The sequence below is a fragment of the Rhinolophus sinicus genome, chromosome 5, assembly GCF_057876585.1.
Source record: "Rhinolophus sinicus isolate RSI-liver-muscle chromosome 5, RSI-T2T, whole genome shotgun sequence".
Taxonomy (NCBI): domain Eukaryota; kingdom Metazoa; phylum Chordata; class Mammalia; order Chiroptera; family Rhinolophidae; genus Rhinolophus; species Rhinolophus sinicus.
In genome coordinates this window covers 86,468,092-86,489,375 of record NC_142505.1, presented here as the reverse complement: position 1 = coordinate 86,489,375, position 21,284 = coordinate 86,468,092, and the positions used below count along the sequence as shown (strand labels likewise).

At 44.6% G+C, this 21,284-nt stretch overlaps 1 protein-coding gene and 1 long non-coding RNA gene across 3 annotated transcripts in view; one reads left to right on the top strand and one right to left on the bottom strand.

The window, feature by feature from the left end:
• LOC141567287 (uncharacterized) overlaps positions 1-13,695 on the top strand; it is a 49,681-nt gene extending 35,986 nt beyond the window's left edge. The window contains exons 2-3 of one of the 2 annotated variants that reach the window (XR_016021357.1): positions 10,485-10,578; positions 13,128-13,695. This is a non-coding gene — a long non-coding RNA (uncharacterized LOC141567287). The remainder of the gene's footprint in view (positions 1-10,484; positions 10,579-13,127) is intronic. The other variant, XR_012489813.2, reaches the window with a different exon arrangement.
• The window catches only part of SH3RF2 (SH3 domain containing ring finger 2), a 113,034-nt gene that overhangs the window by 40,145 nt on the left and 51,605 nt on the right, over positions 1-21,284 (bottom strand). Inside the window, exon 5 of the mRNA XM_019739097.3 lies at positions 16,363-16,686. Coding sequence (XP_019594656.2) covers positions 16,363-16,686 — 324 coding nt within the window. The remainder of the gene's footprint in view (positions 1-16,362; positions 16,687-21,284) is intronic.

The window sequence follows — 21,284 nt, the reverse complement described above, 5'->3', positions numbered from 1 at the left end:
TTATGTTGTTTTTTCCTGGTTTTGACATTAAGAATATCTTAACCTCATGAATGAGTTGGGAATGTTTTCTTTCTTCCAGTCTTCGGAAGAGTATGTAAAAAGTGGAAGCGCCCCCTCCTTGAAAGTGTGAGAGAATTCTCCTGTAAACCTGTCTGTGTCTGTTTTTTCTTTTTTTTTTTTCTTGTGGCAAAATTTTAAATTATTGATTCAATGTCTTTAATAGTTATGATAGTATTCTGAGGGGTTTCCAAGAGCTGTTTACCAGATATGAAATTTTTTTTTCATAAACCCTGTTTGCTGAAGATAAATTGCTGATTGATTTATTTGCCTGATGGCCTTTGTTGGGAGAGAGAAGGTGGTGCTTGAAATACCTGCTTGGAGGCTTGGAAAACCCCAGCTAATATGGGCCCCCATACTGTCAGAGCACCCAGAGTCCCATTTGTTTCTTGTTTTACTCAAGAGTCTTCTACAACAAGAGTCTTGTTTTACTCAAGAAGAACCCCTTGTGGGCAGTCACTAATTAAGTGGATTTCTGCAACTCCTTGAGACACTATGCAGCTATGGCCAAGGGAATGGACTTTCGGGGCCATGTGAACTGGGTTTGAGTTTTGGCACTGTAATCTACTGGCTGTGTGACGCTCACACTTAATTCCTCCGAGCCTTAATTTCCTCATCTATAAAAGGCAGCAATTATAATAACTGTCTCAGAGGATTCTTGTGAAAATTCAATCAGAACATGCATGCAAAGCAGTTGGCACAATGTCTGGCTCGTATGACGTGCCCAGTAAACAGTTACCACTGTTACTGTTGTGAGATGGGAGACATACAAGGCAGACAGATGTGTGAGGAGATGAGGTAGGCAATCGGACTTTCTCAGGGGACTGGATTTAGGAAGGAAAGATTCATTTTCTAGGACACAAGGGCCAGCGACAATAGCCCAGTTCCCTTTGGGTAAGACCCAGTGATGGGTGACTGACCCCATGTGTGTGGGGGACATGTATTCAGGAGTCTCTTCCCTGACACTAGATTGGGCTATTCTCATGTATCCTGAGGCCTCCAGCAAAGGATGAGGCCTAGTACTCTCCACAGCTGTGCTCTGCTTTGGTGTCTTGGGAAAAAGCAGAAGATGCAACCCTCACAGGAAACCACTGAGACAAAAATCTTCTTCCCTAAGCTGAGTCCTTTGATTGGGCACAAGCGTCCCCAGCCCTGTCATTCCCCGTCCCATTTTCTACATCATGCTTTCCTGAGCCCAAATGGCCTGCTGCCTTCAAGGCAGGATTTTAGCACCAAAGCAGAGTCTGAGGGCACGAGTACTATTAGTGGTTTCTGAAATAACCCAAACCTTAATTATAACCCTTGCCTTCCTAGTCCTAACAGTCCACTTGAAGAAGTAACTGGCCATAATTATAATTAACTCCTCTCACTAGGCCTCAGTAGAGGCCATAAAATTTAAACAAGCAAAGTGCCTCTTAAGTCTGCTGTCCTCATGGCTTTTATTCATAGAAGATACTTGTTACACATCTACTAGGTACTGATGAGCGAGCTAGGTCCTGGGAATTGGTGACCAAGGCCACTGCTCACCAAGACAGTGCAGGCTGTGTGAGAAACCTTCTGTCCTCCCTATCCGTGGGCCTTCCCTTCCGTTTCTAGACGGAAGCATCCCAAAGCTGAGCAGTCTCTGCACATCTAGAAATTTCCATGCTCTACGCACCGCTGATACAGACTACATGACCTTATGTCCTTAGAAAGTAGCATTTTATGGTGGAGAGAGTGGGACTGAAAGTCATTTTCTGAACTAAGGAAAGTGGACCCACAGGGAGAGTTGGACGCAGAAAACCGCAGACCGAAACCAATCAAGAGACAATATAGCATCATTGTGAGGAACCTGGGTTCTGAATTCAAATTTTTCTGGGCATGGCTCTCTGCTTTGTTCTTCTACCATGTAACTCTGGGCATGGTATTTAATCTACCTTGTCCTAAATTCCTTCATCTGGTTTAGGTAAGTTTCAATAGGTTTTTCTCTAAGGCCTCGTCAATTTTGATTGGTCTATGGGTCTCACTTTGGGGCAGATAGCTGGAGAAGCAAATTAAAGTAGGACTAAAAGGAAAGTAGATGAAAAAAAGAACTCTTCTGAAGAATTTAGTGAGTCCAGAAATCATTTGACAATGTCAAGTTCACTTGGCATTTTCAGAAAGTTGCTATGTATTTGTTGTCTCTTGTTATTTTTGAAATGTCTCGAAGGGTATCACAGCAACCACAATATACATTTTTAAAAAGAGAAAAAAGATTAGTGCTCACCATCCCACCACATTATCAAAGCAGCTGTATTTGGTCCCTTTGAGTTTAATTATCCCCTCAATAAATGAAGGATTTACCATCTTAGCAACCATAGGATCTGGAGCCCTCATGGTACTCTGAAACAATGCCTGGACCCTCTTTATTGGTTAAGCCTGCCTTCCTCCTCTAGATTATTATTACAGGAGACCCTTGGGAAAACACCGCACACAGGCTGAGACCCTTGACGCAGTTGGTTGTGTGACAATATTTCCTTCTCATGGGATTGATAGGACATGGCTGCAAAGTCTACCAAGATCTGGGTGTCCCTTCTAGAGACAGGCTCACAGATCTACAGTGAGTGAAAAGGACATGTGACATTTCCAAAGCCAGTGCTTAAGCCCCCTGTGGGTAGCACATTCTCTGGACTTGTAAAATTCTGCAGAAATAGGAGACACTTGTCCCTTACTAGTTACATAGTTTTGATTGGCTGCCACTAAAGGCCACCATCCCTGCCCAGAGGGCCCAGCCTGTGGTGCCTGAAAAGGTTTGATTGCCCTTGGAGTAAGGCCTCTGCTGTCTTCTCCCTTCACTGAGTGACAAACACGAGCTTGGTGCCTCAGGCCGTCTGCACAATTGATGCCTCTCACCTTTCAGGGCACTGCGTCTGATAGGAACTAAAGGGAAAGTAAAACCTTTCAGACAATCTGTATCCCGGTATCATGATATTTTCATCTCATTGTGCTAAAAAGGAACGAAAATGTGGAAAACTTGCATTAAGAAGGAGGGGATCCCTAATTTTGTCCCTTGTTAGAACAACTAAAAATGTATTACTTGCATCCCCAGCCTTTAGAACAACACCTAAGCTCTCAATAAATGTTCGTTGAGTCTGCTTTCAGGTCATTGTCTAAACCATCTGGGACAGACGTGAGGACTCTGTCCTCCCAATTCTCTCTTCTGCTGGTATCAAGAAGTTTATACCAAACAATCGAGGTGTATTTTGGGTGGAAGTTTTACTTTTTGTTCTTTGCCTTTCTTTGATGTTCCCTAACTCAGCCTCTTTTCCCAACCAATGGTTTCCCTCAAACATGGGTGTCATTTTTCTCAAAAGACTATGTGCCCATGGATTTTGACTGGCAGACCTCCTCTAACATCTGGAGAGTAACTATTTGGGAAAGTCTGATGCCCTCCAATTGACACGTGTTCTGAGTGTTCCAAGCCCTAGTGGGGCTGTATGAGGATGGGGTTGAAAAGAAGGCATAGTCCTTGCCCTTAGAGAGTTTATCACGTCACTGAGATAAGATGGGGAAAGCCAAAACAAATTTTGGAAATCACAACAACCACACGAGTTAGTACTTACAGAACACTTGCTAGGGGCCACCCGTTCCTAAGCATTTTATGACCTCATATAATTTTCACAAGAAACCAAAGGGCTAAAGACTATTATCATCACTGTTCCTGTTTTACAGATGAGAAAGTCAAGGCAAAAACATACTATAGTAATCTGCCCAAGACCATACAGCCAGGAAGTAAGCAGAGCTGGGAATCCACCCTAAACATCCTGACATCAGAGCCGGCCCTCTCAGAGCTCCCCACGGTGTGCATTTTGGAGGTAGGATGAGGTGGTGCTCGCTGTAAGGGCTGGAGGGTGCTCAGACAAGCCCTCTTTAGCTCTCTGTACCCCATTTGCTGGGCTGAGTCAGGAAGAGGTTGCACAGTTTCTGGGAACCCTGCAAAGATGTCTGAGAAAAGATTTATTTCCCAGTCGTTTTTGTCATGGGGGTTTTATGACACACTTTGATGGCTTTCATAAGGCATAGCAGCAGGGCGTCAGGCTGGGTTTGAGCACTGTGCAGAAGTTTGGCAGAGCCTGAGGGAGAGGAACAACAGCATTTGGATAGTCGCATATGATACTCAGATGGCCGTTAGTCAAACCTGAGAAGTCACCACATTCAGTGTCACTTTACCCCAGCACAGGCCAGATAAAATGGCTGTCTCTGATGCAATAGACAGGGGACTCAGGTTCGTATTGACTATATGAATCTGGAAAAATCTGAAGGTCCCTTCCTGTGACTTTAGAACCCTTAAATGTGAGAGCTAGAAGGGTCCTTGAAAACAGTCTAATTTAGTCCCTTGAGCTTCAAAGAGGGGAAATGATGTGCTGAAGGTCACGTGTGGGAGCTGGAGGCAGAGTCAGGTCAGGGCCATCTCTGGGAGAGGGGATCAGGTCCTGGCAGCTAGTTCAAGTGGTTGGTTTACTTGATGTGTTTTCCAGATTATGTTTCACTATTTTTTATTTTTTATTGGGGAATATTGGGGAACAGTGTGTTTCTCCAGGGCCCATCAGCTCCAAGTTGTTGTTCTTCGATCTAGTTGTGGAGGGTGCGGCTCAGCTCCAAGTCCAGTTGCCATTTTCAATCTTTAGTTGCAGGGGGCACAGCCCACCATCCCATGCGGGAATTGAACTGGCAACCTTGTTGTTGAGAGCTCGCGCTCTAACCAACTGAGCCATCCGGAGCCCTGTTTCACTAACTTTTTAACAAATGTTTATTGAGATTTCCATGTGTCTGCCTCTGTCCTCATGGAGCTTATATTCTAGTGAGGGAGCAGTTAAAACAATTACACACAAAACAAAAAGCAAGGAAACAGACTAATCAAATATACACTATAAAGGAAACAATAACTGGAGGGACTTGCCTTAGATAGGGTGTTTTTGATTCTGGCTAGGATGACCTTGGCCATGAACTTCATCCAAAAACCACGTTACCCATCCCTTGCACCTGGAAAGTGTGACTTTATGGGGCACTCAGCTTTAGAAGTGGGTCCTGTTTACCTGTAGCACATGGAGGGGACGGGGCTGAGGACACATCAGCTGAAAGCATATATTTTTCAAATATGGGAGGCCACAGTCTCAGAGGCATGGCTACCTGGCTTCAAGCCCAGGGGTGCAGGTGTTTTTGTCCTTTGGACAGAAGCCCCAGATGCTAAAGCACTAAAGCATGGGCACACCCTTAGCAAGGGAAGGAATTGATTAAGCTCAAAATCCCCACAGCCGGCAGGGAGGGCGTGAGCAAGCAAGGCAAAATGATGAGATGAGCAGAGCTTGGTGGTGACACCCGTTATCCCTATTATGTGACATTTGTAGAGACTCCATAGGGAGCATTTACTCACTCATCCACCCTGTAAATCACATACATACTTATTTCCTTATTCAATTCCTCATTCTTATAAGAATTCTCTCATTTGTATACTCATTTATGTCTTCTTTCTTTCATCAAATCTCTCAATCACTTATTCATCAATTCATACATTATTCAGTCTCTTATGTTTATGGACACATGTAAATTGGCACACACATATTCACTGGGTTTCACTCGCTTCTTCACTTACACATCCAACTAACATTTATTAAACATTTCTCCATGCCAGGCTCAGCTGGGATTAACCCTGGAGGGGTCAGGGGGCAACTGTTACTCTGTCCTTACAGGATCAGGTAGTAAATACTTGTAGGGACTCAGTAAATCTTTACTGACTACATGGATGATGGGCACGTGGTAGGCATGCCATGTTTGTGAAGAGGACCAGGAAGGCAGCGGGTCTTCTTTCACCACTGCTGGCTCAGGTCAAGGCCACGGCAGCTGGGAAAGGTGCAAGAGCTCAGCTGGGCAGCTTGCGCTGAACGCGGCCAGTGGGAATGATTTGTTCGCATTTTTGACTCTGCCCTCTGTGTCCTCAGAGTTGCCCCAGTCTCAGCCATGAGAAAGCACGCTTTCCCGGGCCAAAGTGTCTGGAAACAGACAAACTGGTGTTTGCAATGTTCTCTGCCTATGTAAGCAGGTTTTGTTATGTATCTAGTTGTGCAATTTTCCACCAGTGCTTGATTGTTCTGGAGTTGGGAACAGAAGGAGAAGGATGGATGTTGTATCTCCCAAAGCTTGTGGTTTGATATACAATAAACATTTTTTTTCTATGGAAAAATAAAATGGCCCATTTCCTTAAAAATCTCCCTTTTCTTTTTGGAGAACATTGTTGCTCACCAAAAATAAAATTCCTGAAGCATTAACAAAGGGTTGTGATAGGGGCCCATATTCTGCTTTTCCATGGGAACAATTTGTTAAGAATGTGTATCTTTCGTGCTCTCTGTTTCTCTTTTGTGAGAAACCCGTATGGAGAAACTCTATGGAGATTTGCAACTCACACCCTGAGAAAGCATACAGCGTAGTAGGTTATTTGCTAAATAAACCCAGGTATATCCCTAGCCCAGTGTAGGCCCCAGACGATGACAACTAGGATGATAGAGAGTCACTGAATCTTGGATTATGGGCCTGTACATGGGTGGCAAACAGGGCACGGGTACCTCCACTTCCTACTCCTGGGCCCATGACAGACATTGCTAATCAATCCCATGGCTCTTCCCACTGAGCCTGGCTGCTGCCCCAGAATCGCTCCTAAATGCTCACTGTGGACAACTAAGTCAGCACGTGAGAAGCCCCACTCCCGCTGCTTGGGTAGGGAAAGAGCATGGGTTTGGAAGACAGACCTAGGTTCTGACCCAAACCCTGAAATGTACTTGCTGAGGAACTGAGCTAGTTACTTAGCTTCTCTGAGCCTCACCTCCTCTATCTGAAATGGAAATAACAACATCTGTTCACATACTCACAGAGGCTGGATGTATGTAAGACCCTGGCACTGGGTCTGGCACCTGCTATGCACGCCATAAAATTGGCTCCTTTCCTTTCAAGCTGAGAATGGAAAGTGGACCTGTGCCAACAATCTAGTCAACATACAGATCCCTTCAACGTCTCCAGCCAGGGGCACATTAGTCACTGTTTGCACATTTCCAGTGACGGTACTGGCAAGTCTACCTGTCCCACCTTTGCAAAGTTCCATGTTTCTGCAAAGCCCTTATATTCTTGGCATGTATTTGGAAAGAAGGTTCTGCTGTGGCTATTCAGAAAGGGCATTTGCCTTGCCCAGGCCTCATGTTAGCTACCATTTATTCTGCATTTACTATATGCCAGGCCCTTGCTATATCCTGCACATCAATGGTTCCCAACTGGGGCCATTTTGGACCCGGTGGGGACGTTTGACAATGTCTCGAGACAATTTTTGTTATCACAACTGAGTGGTGGGTGCTACTGGCACCTAGTGGGCAGAGGCCAGGGAGGCTCCTAAATACCCCACAATGCACAGGCCAGCCCCCCACAACAAAGGATTATCCTGGCTGCAATGTCAACAGTGCTGAGATTAAGAAATCCTTCCGTGTATGAGTATCTCATTCAATTTCCTAACAGGTCTCTGTGAAAGGGGCTATTTTCCCATTTCAAGATGAGGCAGCTGAGGCCTTACAAGGCTGACCACAGGCCCAAGGAATATTAAGGAATATTCCTTAATATTCCTGTGTACAGGGCAGCATTTGGGGACAAGGAGGGCAGTATAAACATGTGGGGCATGGATATTCCTTAATGGCACGCCTCTTTTCTGTTTCTCTTGCCCTTCTATTTTATTTTGCATCTCCTGTTTTTCCTTCTTGCTGAATTCTGAGAGAAGGAGGGAGGGAGGGAAGAAGGGAGGGAGAGGGGGGAGGGAGAGAGAGTGTTAAAGGCCCCAGTGGCCTTAGATATCAATTATCCCTGCTTCTGGCTCCCAGAGCTGAAGAGTTTGTGCTAAAATGTCTGAGGTTCAGCCTGAGCGGCTCCCTCTTTCACCCGGGCAGGGTTGGGTCTCTTGAGTGGCTCACCTGCCGCCAGGATTAATTGGGCAAAATGATGATGTAAAGCTTAACCTCTCATTGGAGAAACGCTGAATCAAGGAAGCCAGCCGAGCAGCACAGTTAATTACTGAGACTGCTTTGGTCACCAGAAACCAGAAAGGCTTTTCCCCAGAGGACCTCAGGGAGCAGGGCTGGCATCCGGGTACGGCAGGCGTCGCAGTGCACCAGTACTGCCGTTTTCTGGTGTGACTTCGGCATAAAGAGAACTGGGCTGCCAGGGCTGAGGAGCGGTGCACGCAGGGCCCATCTCACCTGCTTTTCCCACCTGGCTGACTTCTGCTACCCTTCAGGTCTCCGCCTGAGCACTTCTTCCGGGCGGGTTTCCCTGACTTCCCAGATGAGGTGGGCCCTCCCTCATAGACTCCATTCCCCACCCTTCCACCTCACAGTGCTTTGCACACTCATGATCTTGTAGTCAAGTATTTATAATACTTTGTTTAATATTCGTCTTCCCGCAAAGCCTGGAGGGTCCATGAGCATAGGGGGCATACCTGTCTTGTCCACTGTGTCACCTGAGCCTGGTACATGGGGGGCACCCAGCAGTTCTTTTTTTGCTGCTTCACTGAGGGGCTGTGAGGGGCTTGGGCAGCCAGGACCCACTATACAAGGGGAGGTTGGGGCTCACAGACAAAGCTGGAAGTTCCATATAGAAAATGGAGGACAGGCAGCCCTGCCTCAGTCCCTACCCTGATCTTCTCCTTTGTTCAAAGTCTTTTCTCCTGCAGTCGCTTGGCTTTCCCCCTATGGGTTGCCCTGAGGATTACAGCTGAGGGTCTGGGCTGAGCAAGACCCATTACCCGAGGCCCCCCTAGATATAAGCCAAAAGTCACACTCCTTCCCTATTTCAGAATTGTCTCCGCTTATCAAGGAAGCAAAGGGGCTTCTGGAAGCCTTTGCACTCCAAGGCAGGCTCCAACAGATCATCCTCTGAAGTGTGTGGCTGGCGAACATCATTCTCAGCAAGGCCTGTTTGCACATGCCAGCCCTGGAGCAGTGGGGATGGGGGATAGTTATAGCTTCCCGACTTGACCCCAAATTAATAATAGAGTAAACAGTTATTGAGCCATTCACCACTGCCAAACCCTGGCCATTAGCTCATGTACATGCATTACCTTGTGTTATTCTCATAGCAATCTTATGAGGTTAAGAAAAAATTACCGTCAGTTCCATTTTACAGATGGAAAAACTGAGGTCCAGAGAGATTATCTAAGTTGCCCAATGTTATACTGCTCAGTTAAGAGACAGAGTGAGAGTTTCACCACAGAGTTGGCTGACCCCAAAGCCTATATTTTCTCACTATACTGCCTGGGCTGAGAACCTCTTTGCTAAAAAGCTCTTTGCCTCAGAGAACTCTACCTGATACCTGCTGGGGTATCGTAGTAGCCAGAAAGGAAACAGGTCTCTTGTGTGAATGTGTGCTTGAGCTGAAGGAGGAATCACCACAATGACCAGCATTAACCCAATGGTAGGAACAGATCTTCCTGGTATTAATCCAGTTTCAGAGTGTGCTGTTAACTAATGAGGCGACGTAATACTCTGCCAGGTCAATTTTATTTTTCCACCTAGAGAATGAGAAAACTGGGACATGGTGAGGCAAAAAGCCTTGCCCAGGGCCGTGCAGTTAATGGGTGGGAGCACTCGGATCAGATTCTCCTGGGTCTAACTGGTGACCGGTGACCAGATGGAACAGCACGTGGTGCTGGCTTCCATCTTGTGCTAATAAAGGCTGTGGCAGCCTGGGGCTCTGTGTGGGTCAAGGATAGGGCATTAAACACGAGGGACTCTTAGTTCTGTCTTCCATTGCAATTCGTTTATTTGTTTGTGTTTTTTCGGGGAAGTCTTTGAGTCTGTTATGGAAATACCTGCCAGTGTTCTTACATATAAGATGAGACAAGATCACCCCCATATCTGCTAGTAGTTGTGAAAAACACACCTTAGGGAAATCAGATGGGAAGGTCATCTAGATTTTGGAAGATGCTCAGCGCATTCCCTGCCTTAAGTCAGGGATTCTCTTCCATCACACTAATAACGATATATTCTAAAAGCTCTGTTTGGAGGAAAGAAGGTAATAGCAATGGCTGCAGCTTACTGAGTTATGGCTGATCCTTGCAAATCCCTGTATGGGAGGTCCTAATTATTTCGCAGATCAGGACAGAGGCTCGATGGAGTAAGGTATTTAGTTCAATGTCAGTTATTAGGTGGGAAAACCATGGCAAGAAGTGTTGTCTGACTCAAAGCCTTTTTATTTATACCAAGCTGCCGTTCCCTTCAGGGAAAAATAAAAAGCAAACCAAAACCCAACGACTACAGTTTCCATAGGCGCCTTCAGCATCTTCAGCATTTAGTTTCTAACAATCTGTGTGATGGGAGAGATTTCTCCTTGTATCTCATGAAATCCTTCCTGTTATGATTTGTGTCCCTTTCTTCTTCTAGACACAGAAACACAAAACTGTATGTAAACCCATGTTTGGAAAAATAAAGTCATCGTCCATCCCGGCATCAACCTTGTTCTCCAAGCTGAACAAACGTAGGTCTTTTCCTCCTGATCTTAGCCTGGGTGTGGGACCCAGACCTCAGCAGGGGCAGGAGAGTGAACACATGGCTGAAGGGGCCAGGACGCTGAGGCCAATCTGAGGGCAGTGATAATGATGTAAACAAGGAGACTGGCACAGGCGGGCAGGGGAAGATTAGCCCAGCTGGCAGTGGCCGGTGGAAAAAGAGGCAGCAGTTCAGTGATGGTAAACATGCCAGGCGAGAAGGTGGTGAGAAGTGAGTCCTGTCTCTGAGCTTGGGGAATGCCCAGGAGCAAACAAGAGGAAGAGAGAGAGTGAAACAGAGAGAGAGAGAGAGAGAGAGAGAGAGAGAGAGAGAGAGAGAGAGAGAGAGAGAGAGAAGATATAGTGGTTGAGGCATGCACTTTAGCTTCCCCAGTATATGCTGAGGGCCTAGGAGGGACAGGTTTTGAGATCATTATGAGGTAATTTAGGTAAAACTCACGGTGGAGTGTCTTACACGTAATCAGCAGAAAGTAGTAGTCAATCTTACAGAAGAATTGGAGGAGGAACGATAGATTTGGAACGTCACCATTTTCAACCCCAAATGAAATTGAGTGAACGGTACTTCAAATCATTAGGTAAAATGCTGATGGGAACATTATAATGAATGGAGAAGGCTCACAACACCTGAATCTGACACAATTTTAACACAAAATGAGAGGCATCCTTTTATATATAAAAGAATGAATTTGGAGCCCTATCTCATGACACATACAAAAATTAACTCCAAATGCATCATACACCTAAATGTAAGTGTTAGAACTATAAAGCTCTTAGAAGAAAATATAGAGGTAAATTATTGTGAATTTGGATTAGGCAGTAGTTTCTAGAGATATGACACCAAAAGCACAAGCAACAAAGGAAAGAGTAGATAAATTGGACATTGTCATAATTAAAAAGTTTTGTGCTTCAAAGGACACCACCAAAAGGCAATCCACAGAATGAGAGAAAATTTTTGCAAGTCATGTATCTGATAAGGGACTTGCATCTAGAATATGGAAAGAACACTAACAATAAGAAGATAAATAACCCAATTAAGAAATGGGCAAAGGCTATAAATAGACAGTTCTCCAAAGAAGACATGTGCAATAAACACATGAATAGCTCCTTAAAATCATTAGCCATCAAAGCAATGAAAATCAAAACCACAATGGCTACCACTTCCTACCCACTAGGATGCCTGTAGTAAACAATACAGATAATACAACATGTGTTGGCGATGACGTGGAGAAACTGGAACCCTCCCACACTGTTGATAGGAATGTAAAATGGTGCAATCAATCACTTTGAAAAAGAGATGGCAGTTCCTCAAACAGTGAAACGTAGAGTTACCATATGATCTAGTCATTCTAGGTATATACCCATAGAAAAATACACGTGCACAAAACATCTTATGCACAAATGTTTGTAGCAGCATTATTTATAATAGCCAAAAGGTGAAAAAACCCAGACGTCCATCAACGGATGATATTCATACAATAGAACGTTATTCAACCTTAAAAAGGAATGCACTACTGGTCCATGCTACAACATAGGAAGAAACTTGCGACATTATGCTAATTGAAAGAACACCACCACAAAGGACCAAATGTCATGTGATTCCATTTCTATGAAATGCACAGAATAGGTAAATTAATAGAGACAGAAAACACATGAGTGTCGCCTAGAGCCAGAGTGGGTGGCGGGTAAAGGGAAGCAGGCGGAAGCTTGGGGAGGTGATGGCTGAGAGGTTTCTTATGGGAATAATGAAAATGCTTAAAATTGAGTGTGATGATGGATGTACACAATTCTGTGAATAGACTAAAAGCCACTGAATTGTACACTTAAACAAAACAAAAACCAAAAAAAGAAGTACTTAGCACCACCTATGAGAAATTCTTGCCAAAACATCCCAAGCCTGAGGCTGATTAAGCCTCTCGGTCTATCAGTTTCCAGAAAGCACAGGGGAGAAAGGAATGTGTTAAACAACACTGCAAAGATGAAACCGCCAATATCCAGAATGCGGAAGATTCAATGAGACAAATGCCTTGGCTTCTTTAGCATGTACGTGGCAAGGGACAAGAGGTGGAGGGAACCTGAGAATAAAATAAATCTCAGAGACACAGCCCAATGCAGGGTGTTACCTCATTTGGATGCCACTTAAACAAATCAACTGTATATTAAAAACAAACAAACAAACAAACAAACAAAACTATTCTAAGGCAAATATGGACATTTGGACACTGGCTGAATATTTAATGATTTTCAGAAATTATTGTCCGTTTTTTAAATGCGTGATAATGGAATCCTGGTTATGTTAAACTCTAGGAAGAAAATAGTGAAATCTTTAAAGAGATCCTTACTGAAATGTGTATGGATGAAATGATGTGATGTGTGCGCTCTGCCTTAAAATATCCCAACGGGTGAGCAGGTTCATGAGTGGGGATATCACTGAAATAAGAGTGGCCCCTCAGTAGATAATTGAGACTGAGTGATGTGTACATGAGAGTTCATTAATACTCTTCCTTCAATTTTTGTATAGGTTGGAAATTTTTCCATTATAAAAGGCTCGAAACAATATACATGAAAGTGACGGAAGAGAAACCTAGCAACCGACTGTTATGATTGTGACTGCTAAAATTTTCAATAATAACAACAATAATAAAAGTGGTAGTCAAGCACTTTGCCTCCACTTTACTTCTTTTGATTTTCCCAACAACCTTGTGAGGGAGGGATTGTTCCTATTTTTTGATGGAAACTGAAGCTGAGTGCTTACTGACTCTTTCCAAGTGTCACCATTAGGATGGGGAAGAGATGTGTGGGCCGAAGGCTGGGGTGGTTTCTCCTGTACACAACACTGCTTCTGTAGGTGGCTCAGGGCAGTTCTTTACCCAGGGGGAGCTGGCAGAGCAGGGCTGGCAGAAGCCCTCTCGTCCTACCCTGTGTCCTTTCTTAGTTTCAGATGTCCTGTCAGTGAACTCCTGCCAAAGCATTGTCTGATAATTCACGAGAACAGTTTAAGGGGCTGTCTCCACTCAGGGGGTACAAAATTTAACAAAAATATCTCAAGCACCTATTAGGCTCTGTAGAAGGCACTTTGGGGCAGATAATGATGACGTGGAACAGGACTTTTTGAGGGGACAGGTGTCCATTTAATGGAACCTTCCCAGTTTTCTACCCACAGCTCTTTGGAACCACTTCAGTCAGTTCGAGAGTGCTCTGATAACATCATTTATGAGTAGGGATTTGTTGCGTGAAAATTGTAAAGATAAAAGAAATTTTTATTGGGAGACATCAACATAACAATATAAGTAGAGGATAACTTTATTTCTGTAAATTACCTTAGAAGGAGGATTAGCTAAGAATCTTCACTATAAATTAGACTGAGTGTATTCAAAGGAAAAAAAAATTATCTTAATACTCAGTAAAAACCATCTCTCGTGGTACTCCTGAGTACCGTAAAGTTGGGTTGGGAGACTCCAATGAAAGATGGAAACAAAGAGGCATAATGAGAGAGAATCTGGACTTGTAGTTAAAACTCCTTGAACTTGAATAAAGTGAATAAGGAAATCACTTTATTCAGAATATTTCAAATATAGGATTGCAAGGAGAGCTGGCTTTATAGAGCTCAGACTTCCCCAAGGTGCATGCATGACAGCTCATTTTCCCAGGAGCCCAGGAAAGATTCTGGGACTTGTCTTTATTATCCTGGGATGGGCTGGAGGAGGGGAGGGAGGTAGGGAGGGCATCACTTTTCTTACACTGACTTCTGTGCCCTGCCTTTTCTTCTCTGTCTCATCTCTTTTGTTTTCCGGATAATCAGAAGAGGGGAAAGGGACTGGTAATTCTTTAAGGAAGTCAGAAGCTGTTGTCTTTGTTTTTGATTCTTCAGGCAAAATAACATGCTATTAGATTTTTCAGGGGTTTTGGAAAGTCAACAGCCACAGAAATGAATAAGACACCATCCTTGCCCTTAAGAAGTTTTCAATCTAGTGAGCAAGGTGATATGATACATACACGGTATTTATAGTACAAAGAACAAGAGTATAAACCATGAGCTGTGAACACAGGGGACACATTGGTACTGCAGGGAGAGAGGCAAGAGGCTCCTTAAAGAAAAGGTACGCATACAGGGCTTTGGGGGATGGATATGATCGTGACAGGAGAAGTCATCAAAAATAAATTCCCGGAGCAACGGCATGTATTTTTTCCATAAACATGTGTTCATTGCCCAGAGTAATGCAGGCACTCTCTGGGTACAAGGACAAAAAGCAGAGAGGTGGCCTAATATACACTCTGCTTAGGAATGTTGAGTAGATCACCGAAACGTGTGTGTGTGTGTGTGTGTGTGTGTGTGTGTGTGGTAGAGGGAGAACTTTGGGCATGAAGTGTGTATGTACTTGTAAAAAAGTATTTGGAATGTGTGTATAGAAAAGGAGTTTTACAGTTTTGTTTGTTTGTTTGTTTTTTTAATGCAAGGGGAGTGTATATAGAGTGGAAAGTACATTTGTGTGTGTGTGTGTGTGTGTGTGTGTGTGTGTGTGTGTGTCTAGTACACGTGGTGGGCAGAACTACATGAAAAGCCAGCCTCTTAGAGACCGAAAGAGTGGTATAAGATATGAAGTGTTACAGGAGGTGACTGACTGTTTTCCTTTTAGACCAGCACACAGGTCTTTGAGGAGCCCTTGACTTTCTCTTCCTCCTTGTCTTGTTAAAAAGGGATTAGAGTCCAATTAAGCCATTTAATCCCAAGGTAGAGATTCATGTTTAAAAACAAGATTTACAGCTTAAAAAAAATACATCAGGGCGAGTTGAGGTTTGTCCTTTCAAGTTGCCACCTGCGTGTTTTCTAAGAGTGTTTTCAGCAGAATACCCAACATGCAGTTCTTCTTAATTACTTTGCCTCATACCTTCAGTCCTTCATCTTTTAAAGTACCCTTCAGCCTAAATAGCCACATGCTCTTACAAGTACTTCTGCTTCTGGAGTTCCACAACCGCCCCTTGGCTTATGTCCCTTGAGTTGGCAACTCACTTGACCAGGTTTAATCATAACAGTATTAGGAACAAATATTTCGTGGGTGCTTTGTACGTGCTGGGCATTGTGCTAAGCACTTTACATACAGAATCTTATGCTCCATATGAAAACCCCCTACATGGATGTGTGACATGTGTAGTCACACAGGGCTTTGTGCTTAGAAGGGTTCTTTGCTTGGTTTAATGCTCTGCTGTTGTCATCTTGAAATTCTTGCTCATTTTTGAGCAAAGGACCTGCATTTTCATTTTTCACTGGGCCTTGCAAATTATGTTGCCAGTCCTGAACACACCCAATAGCCCATAATTTCTTTTTTTCTTCCTTTCCACCTGATGCCTGATACATTGCCATTAGATGGAACAGTGAATCTCCAATTGTTATTCCAGAGCCCTCTCTGGAAAACCGGTGCCATTATCTCCTTGAAGGGAAGTTCTTGAGGGGACAAGAACAACATCAAGGCTCTTAGCGTGGGAAAGCCGAGTATCTGTGAGAATTTGGCAAGTTGTTAAACTCCTCTAAGCCCCAGTTTTCTCATCTGTAAAGTGGGAACAACAATACCTAATTCACAGGCTGTTTCAAGGTTGAAATGAGATCGTGTATAAACAGCTCTGACACAATACATACGGCTTTAGTTATTATGCATTGTGGGTACTTAGCAGGTACTAAACATCCAATATCGCTCATGACATGGTGTGGATCACTCATCCAACTCCAAGATGCCCTTATCCCAGGGATTTTTCCCTACCTGTCCTGCAGAGCTGGGAGGAACATCTGCTTTCTCCACGTGCTGGGTGATCACAGAGGAGTTGCTGGAGCTGATCAGCACTGGGGTGCCGATCTCCACCATGGGGCTGCCCAAGGGAGAATGGACCATCCTGTTGAGAGTGTTCAAGGCTGTCGTGATGGAGAACTGCCCAGGCCCCTTCCTCCTGGACCCGGGGCCCCTTCGGAGGGTGGACGTGTTGGTCGCTTTGCCTCTGGAGGATGAGGACACCAGAGACAGGGTTTTTGTGCGAGATGGCTGACGGCCTTTGTTCTTCTCTAGCAGGTGTCTTGCAGTGAGATTTGGCTGAAGAGACAAAAGGTCCGATGAGAAGTTAGTCTTCCTGATCTAATATGAGCAGCTAAGTTTTACCCAGGCTAGTCTGAAGCCAGTTAAGATGCCACCACCTCAGTCCTCATGCCTTGGTCAGCTTCCATCTTTTATGAGTATGTCCCAGTTACTTTGCTATATCAATAAATCTCACAACTCTCTTGCAAAGTGGGTACTACTCTTTCACTCTGTTCCTAAGGACCAAAGGGGTCAAAAATGAGCCGTCATACTCTTCCCTGGTCAGGAGCACTCATCCTTAGCAGTTTCTGCTAGCCACGTCCCAGCCCTTTCCACCTAGTGGGTCCTCCCCACTCCTTCAGCCACCCCTCCACCCCCCACCAGGCTGGCTGCTTGTCCTTCTCTGTGCCCCCGCAGCATGCTGACCCCGTGCTTTCCCATCCTAGCAATTTGCACCCCATACTGGAATCACTGAGTTTCCCCCAGTGGACCATTAGCTTCTCTGCTGTATCGTGGAGTCGATGCTGAGTGAGTGTGGAACAATGCGTGGATGAACTTGCTGCAGTTCATTTGATACATGTTTGAGCCAGAATGTAAATCCATCCAGGACCCTGAATCTTTATGCTTTGACCATCTTTTACTACTTCCTTTAAATACCTCTATCTCATCACCATTCTCTCCTGTTCTAGACTTTAGTGGTGTGCTGGTAAACCAGAAGAACAAACAAACAAAACCCTGCTTTGTAGAGTCTACTAATTTCTGTGGTGTCAATATCCACCAATGGTTTAACAGCTGGCTAGCAAAATTCCTGAAAATACAGCAACCAGCTCTTCCAATCTAGTACCAACTAGTTCTAGCACAGCCACTGACTGCATTATATTTTGAATACCCTGCCCTCCAAGGGCCCCTGAGAGTCCATTCCCTTCAGAAACCTGAAATCTGTTGACCAAAAAGGGGTTTGTGTGAATGAAACTTTCCAGGAATTTTACTCAAATTTCCATCATTATGATTCTCACCAGTTACGCTCTAGAACCACATGTCTTATTCTAATGTAGAGATGCAACCACAGAGGTAAAAGAGAGTGTGCCCAGTTAAGAACTTTTCTATGACAATGTGATTAAAATAGCCAAGACAGAAAATTTTAAAGCAGATGTAGTTTCTGCCTCAAGAAATTTGTAATATTGTGGGGGAAAATAATCATTAAGTCGGGGCAGGGGGATTATTATTGTCCACTTTAAAGATATGAAAGCTGAGGCCCAGAAGGGGTGACTTATAAATGGCAAAGCCAGTATGAAACAACCAAATGAAAAAATATCCCATAGTAGTAAGCACTCTGCTGTGACAGAGTGACTGGGGGAATGGCTACTTTAGATTGGGGGGGGGGGGTCAAAGAAGACCTGCTGAGAAGGTGACATTTAAGCTGAGACACAGATGACAAGCAGGAACCAGCCAGGTGAAGATGGGAGTAGGACCGTGCCAGGCAGAGGGATTATAAGCTGGCGGAAAGGTCCTGAAGTGGGGCAAGCTCAGCCCGGGTGAGAGTAAGACAAGAAAGAAACAGAGAAAAGGCTGGAGTGGAGCAAGTGAGGAGCAGGCAGTAAAGAGGAGACCACAGACACAGACAGGGGCGGATCACAAAGGGCCTGTTTGAAAAGGCTTCAAGTTTATTTTAAGTGTAATAAGAAGCCTTTGGCAGGATGTAGGTGGAGGAGTGACAAGATCTGATTTATGCTTTTAAAAGCTCGTGCTACGGTTTGGCAGTTTCTTACAAAGGTAAGCACACACTTAGCATCTGACCCAGCAATTCCACTCCTAGGGTAATTACCCCAAAGAAATGAAAACTTATGCTCACTCAAAAAATGATGTGCGAATGTTTATAGCAGCTGATTCATAACTGCCAACAACGGGGAAATAATATCAATGTCTTGCAACGAGTAGATGGGTAAACAACTTGTGGCGTATCCAGACAATGGAATAGGGACACGACAGCAAAAAGGGATGAACTGCTGCTGCATGCAACACCATAGATGAACCTCAGATGCATTCTGCTAAGTGGAAGAAGCTACATTAAAAAGGCTACTTTCTGTACGCTTCCACTTCTGTGACGTTCTGGAAGAGGAAAACTGTAGGAGCATTAAACAGATTGGTGGTGGCCAGGGCTTGGGAGTTGGGGAAGGAGATGACGACAAAGGGGCAGGATTCCCTTGTATTTTGGGGAGCGTGGGAACTATTCCATATCTCGATGGTGGTGTGGTCATACTGAATGCATGTATGCACACCTGTAGAACTGGACACCAGATAGAGGAAGTTCTACTGTATGGGACTAAAAAATACATAAGAAGCTCATTCTGGCTGTCATTCAGAAGTGCAGGACGGGGAGGAGGGGGGCCATGAGGAAGTCAGTGAAACTGCTCAGGCAATCTCTGACAGCAGTCTGCAGGAGGGACAAGGTCTTACAGTCCCCAGGGCGCCTATCCCTCCTTCATTCACCCAGGAAGAGGACAATATACACTCTTTGAGTTGAATGAGTCACGTTCCTTAGAGTCATTCACAGCTACTATGAGCTTCATTTTTTTGTGCTTCCACCTAATTATTCTGTCCCCAGGTGAGCAACACCGACAAAGGGCCCCGTGGGACTCTTGGTCTGCCCTGTCCTCTGCCAGCGTGATTCACAGCTCAGCTGGGGAAGGACTGCCCATCTCTGAAATGTGCACCCACTGATTTGAAACAATATCCTTGAAGTTCACTGGGCCGTGCAAGAGTCAGATAACCCAGGCAAGCCCTGTTGGAGGAGTCCTGACAAGAATGGGTGTAAGCTCAGTGTTGGTTTGGCCACCTCTTTTTTTCAATCCAAGAAAAGTCCTGTTTAGGCCAAACCAACCAACCAACCAACCAACCAACCAACCAACCAACCAACCAACCAACCAACCAACCAACAAAACATCACTGGCATAAGAAAGCTTTCCTTCCTTCCAATTGCTTCGCATGGCAGTGGTAATGCAAAACTTATTTAAAGAGTTCTCAGCAAGTGCTAGTCTTAATGAAATGACTGAAGTCACAATTTAAGTACGGCTTTAGAAAGTTCACTTTAGATGTCAAGCAATTTTTGAAAACCGGGTTGCCAGACTAGAGCAATCACTTGATTATCTTCCTCCCCTCCCAGCAATCAGGAGAACAAATGAAGCAATGGCTAGTTTGACGATAACTTGAGGGGTCTTGTAATTACCAATTTTAGAGATGAAGCGGTGGGGAGAGTTTCCAAATGAAGAATCATGAAAGGTAGAAGTTTTGGGGAAAAGTATCAGAAATGGGTGATAAAAGGAGTGGTGCTGTTTTCCCTCCCCTACAGCTTTGAAGAAGCTTCTTCAAATAACGCAGGGGACCAAGCAAGCTCTAATCTGCAAAAAGTTAAGCCCCTCCTATGTGTCCAACTAGATATTAGTTGTCGCTGGTGTCTGTCCTTCGACACTTAAACACTGTCTCCCAATCAACATAATCATTCCTCTTCAGCACATGTTGGTTGACCCAGCAAATGGCTCCCCCAGTAACTGAGGCACACAAATCAGAAAACGGGGCATGATCCTTGACCCCTTCCGCTCCCCTGCTCCCTACTTCTATCAGCCTCCAAGTCCGGTCGATCTACTTCCTAAAAGGTCCTTGAATCTTCCCACTTGTTTCCTGTCTACTGGCCCAAGCCACAGTCGCCTTCTAACCAAGCCACGCTGTAGCCCTCTCCTCACTGTTCTTTCTGCTTTTTTCTCCCTCCTCTTCAAATTATTTTTCCCACTACAGCCAGAGCAGCCTGTAAGAAGCCCACATCTGATGGAATCACTGCCTCACTTAAAAGCTTTCAATGGCTTCTGCTGACTTCTGGATCGAGTCCAAGCGTCTACGACATGGCAGAGACAGTACTCACCAAATGCTCCACATACTCCCCTAGCCTTCTCAGCTGACGTGAACACAGATGGGGCTACGTCACTGGTTCAGGCCAGTGGGCTGTGAGTGGGAGTGACACGTGTCATTCTGAGCAGAGGCACTTGCTCATAGACAACTCTTTCCCTGCTGTAAAAACTAGGAAGTCCACGTGTTTCAGATGGTGCCACTACAAGGTGGCCCCGCCGATTAGTCTGGGTTCCCAGGTGATTTATGTGAACAGAGTTTTTCACCATTCTGTGTTGAACATACAATGTGGGTAAGAAACAACTTTTTCTTTGTGAAGTCACTGAGATTTGGGGCTGTTTATTACCATATCATAACCTAGCTCATCTTCTTGAATACAGGATGGTTTACAAGGCTCTCTGTGATCCGTCTCCCATTTATTTCCCTGGCTTCATTTGTTTGGTCAATCTCTTCCTCTCTAAGCTCCAGCTCTAGTATTCTTTTGGACCATTGGATGCATCAAAATTCTGCAGGACTTTTGCACATACTATCTCCATTCCCTAAAACATTCTTCCCTCTGTGCTTAACCTACATAACTTCTAATCAGCGGTCAGATCTTGGTTTAAGAGGCATTTGCTGAGTCAGATAAGTTGCCTCCCTCCCTGCAAAGTTCCCGCTACTTTACACTTTGCATCATTCATCACAGTTATAATGACTTGATTAATGTCTGACTTTAT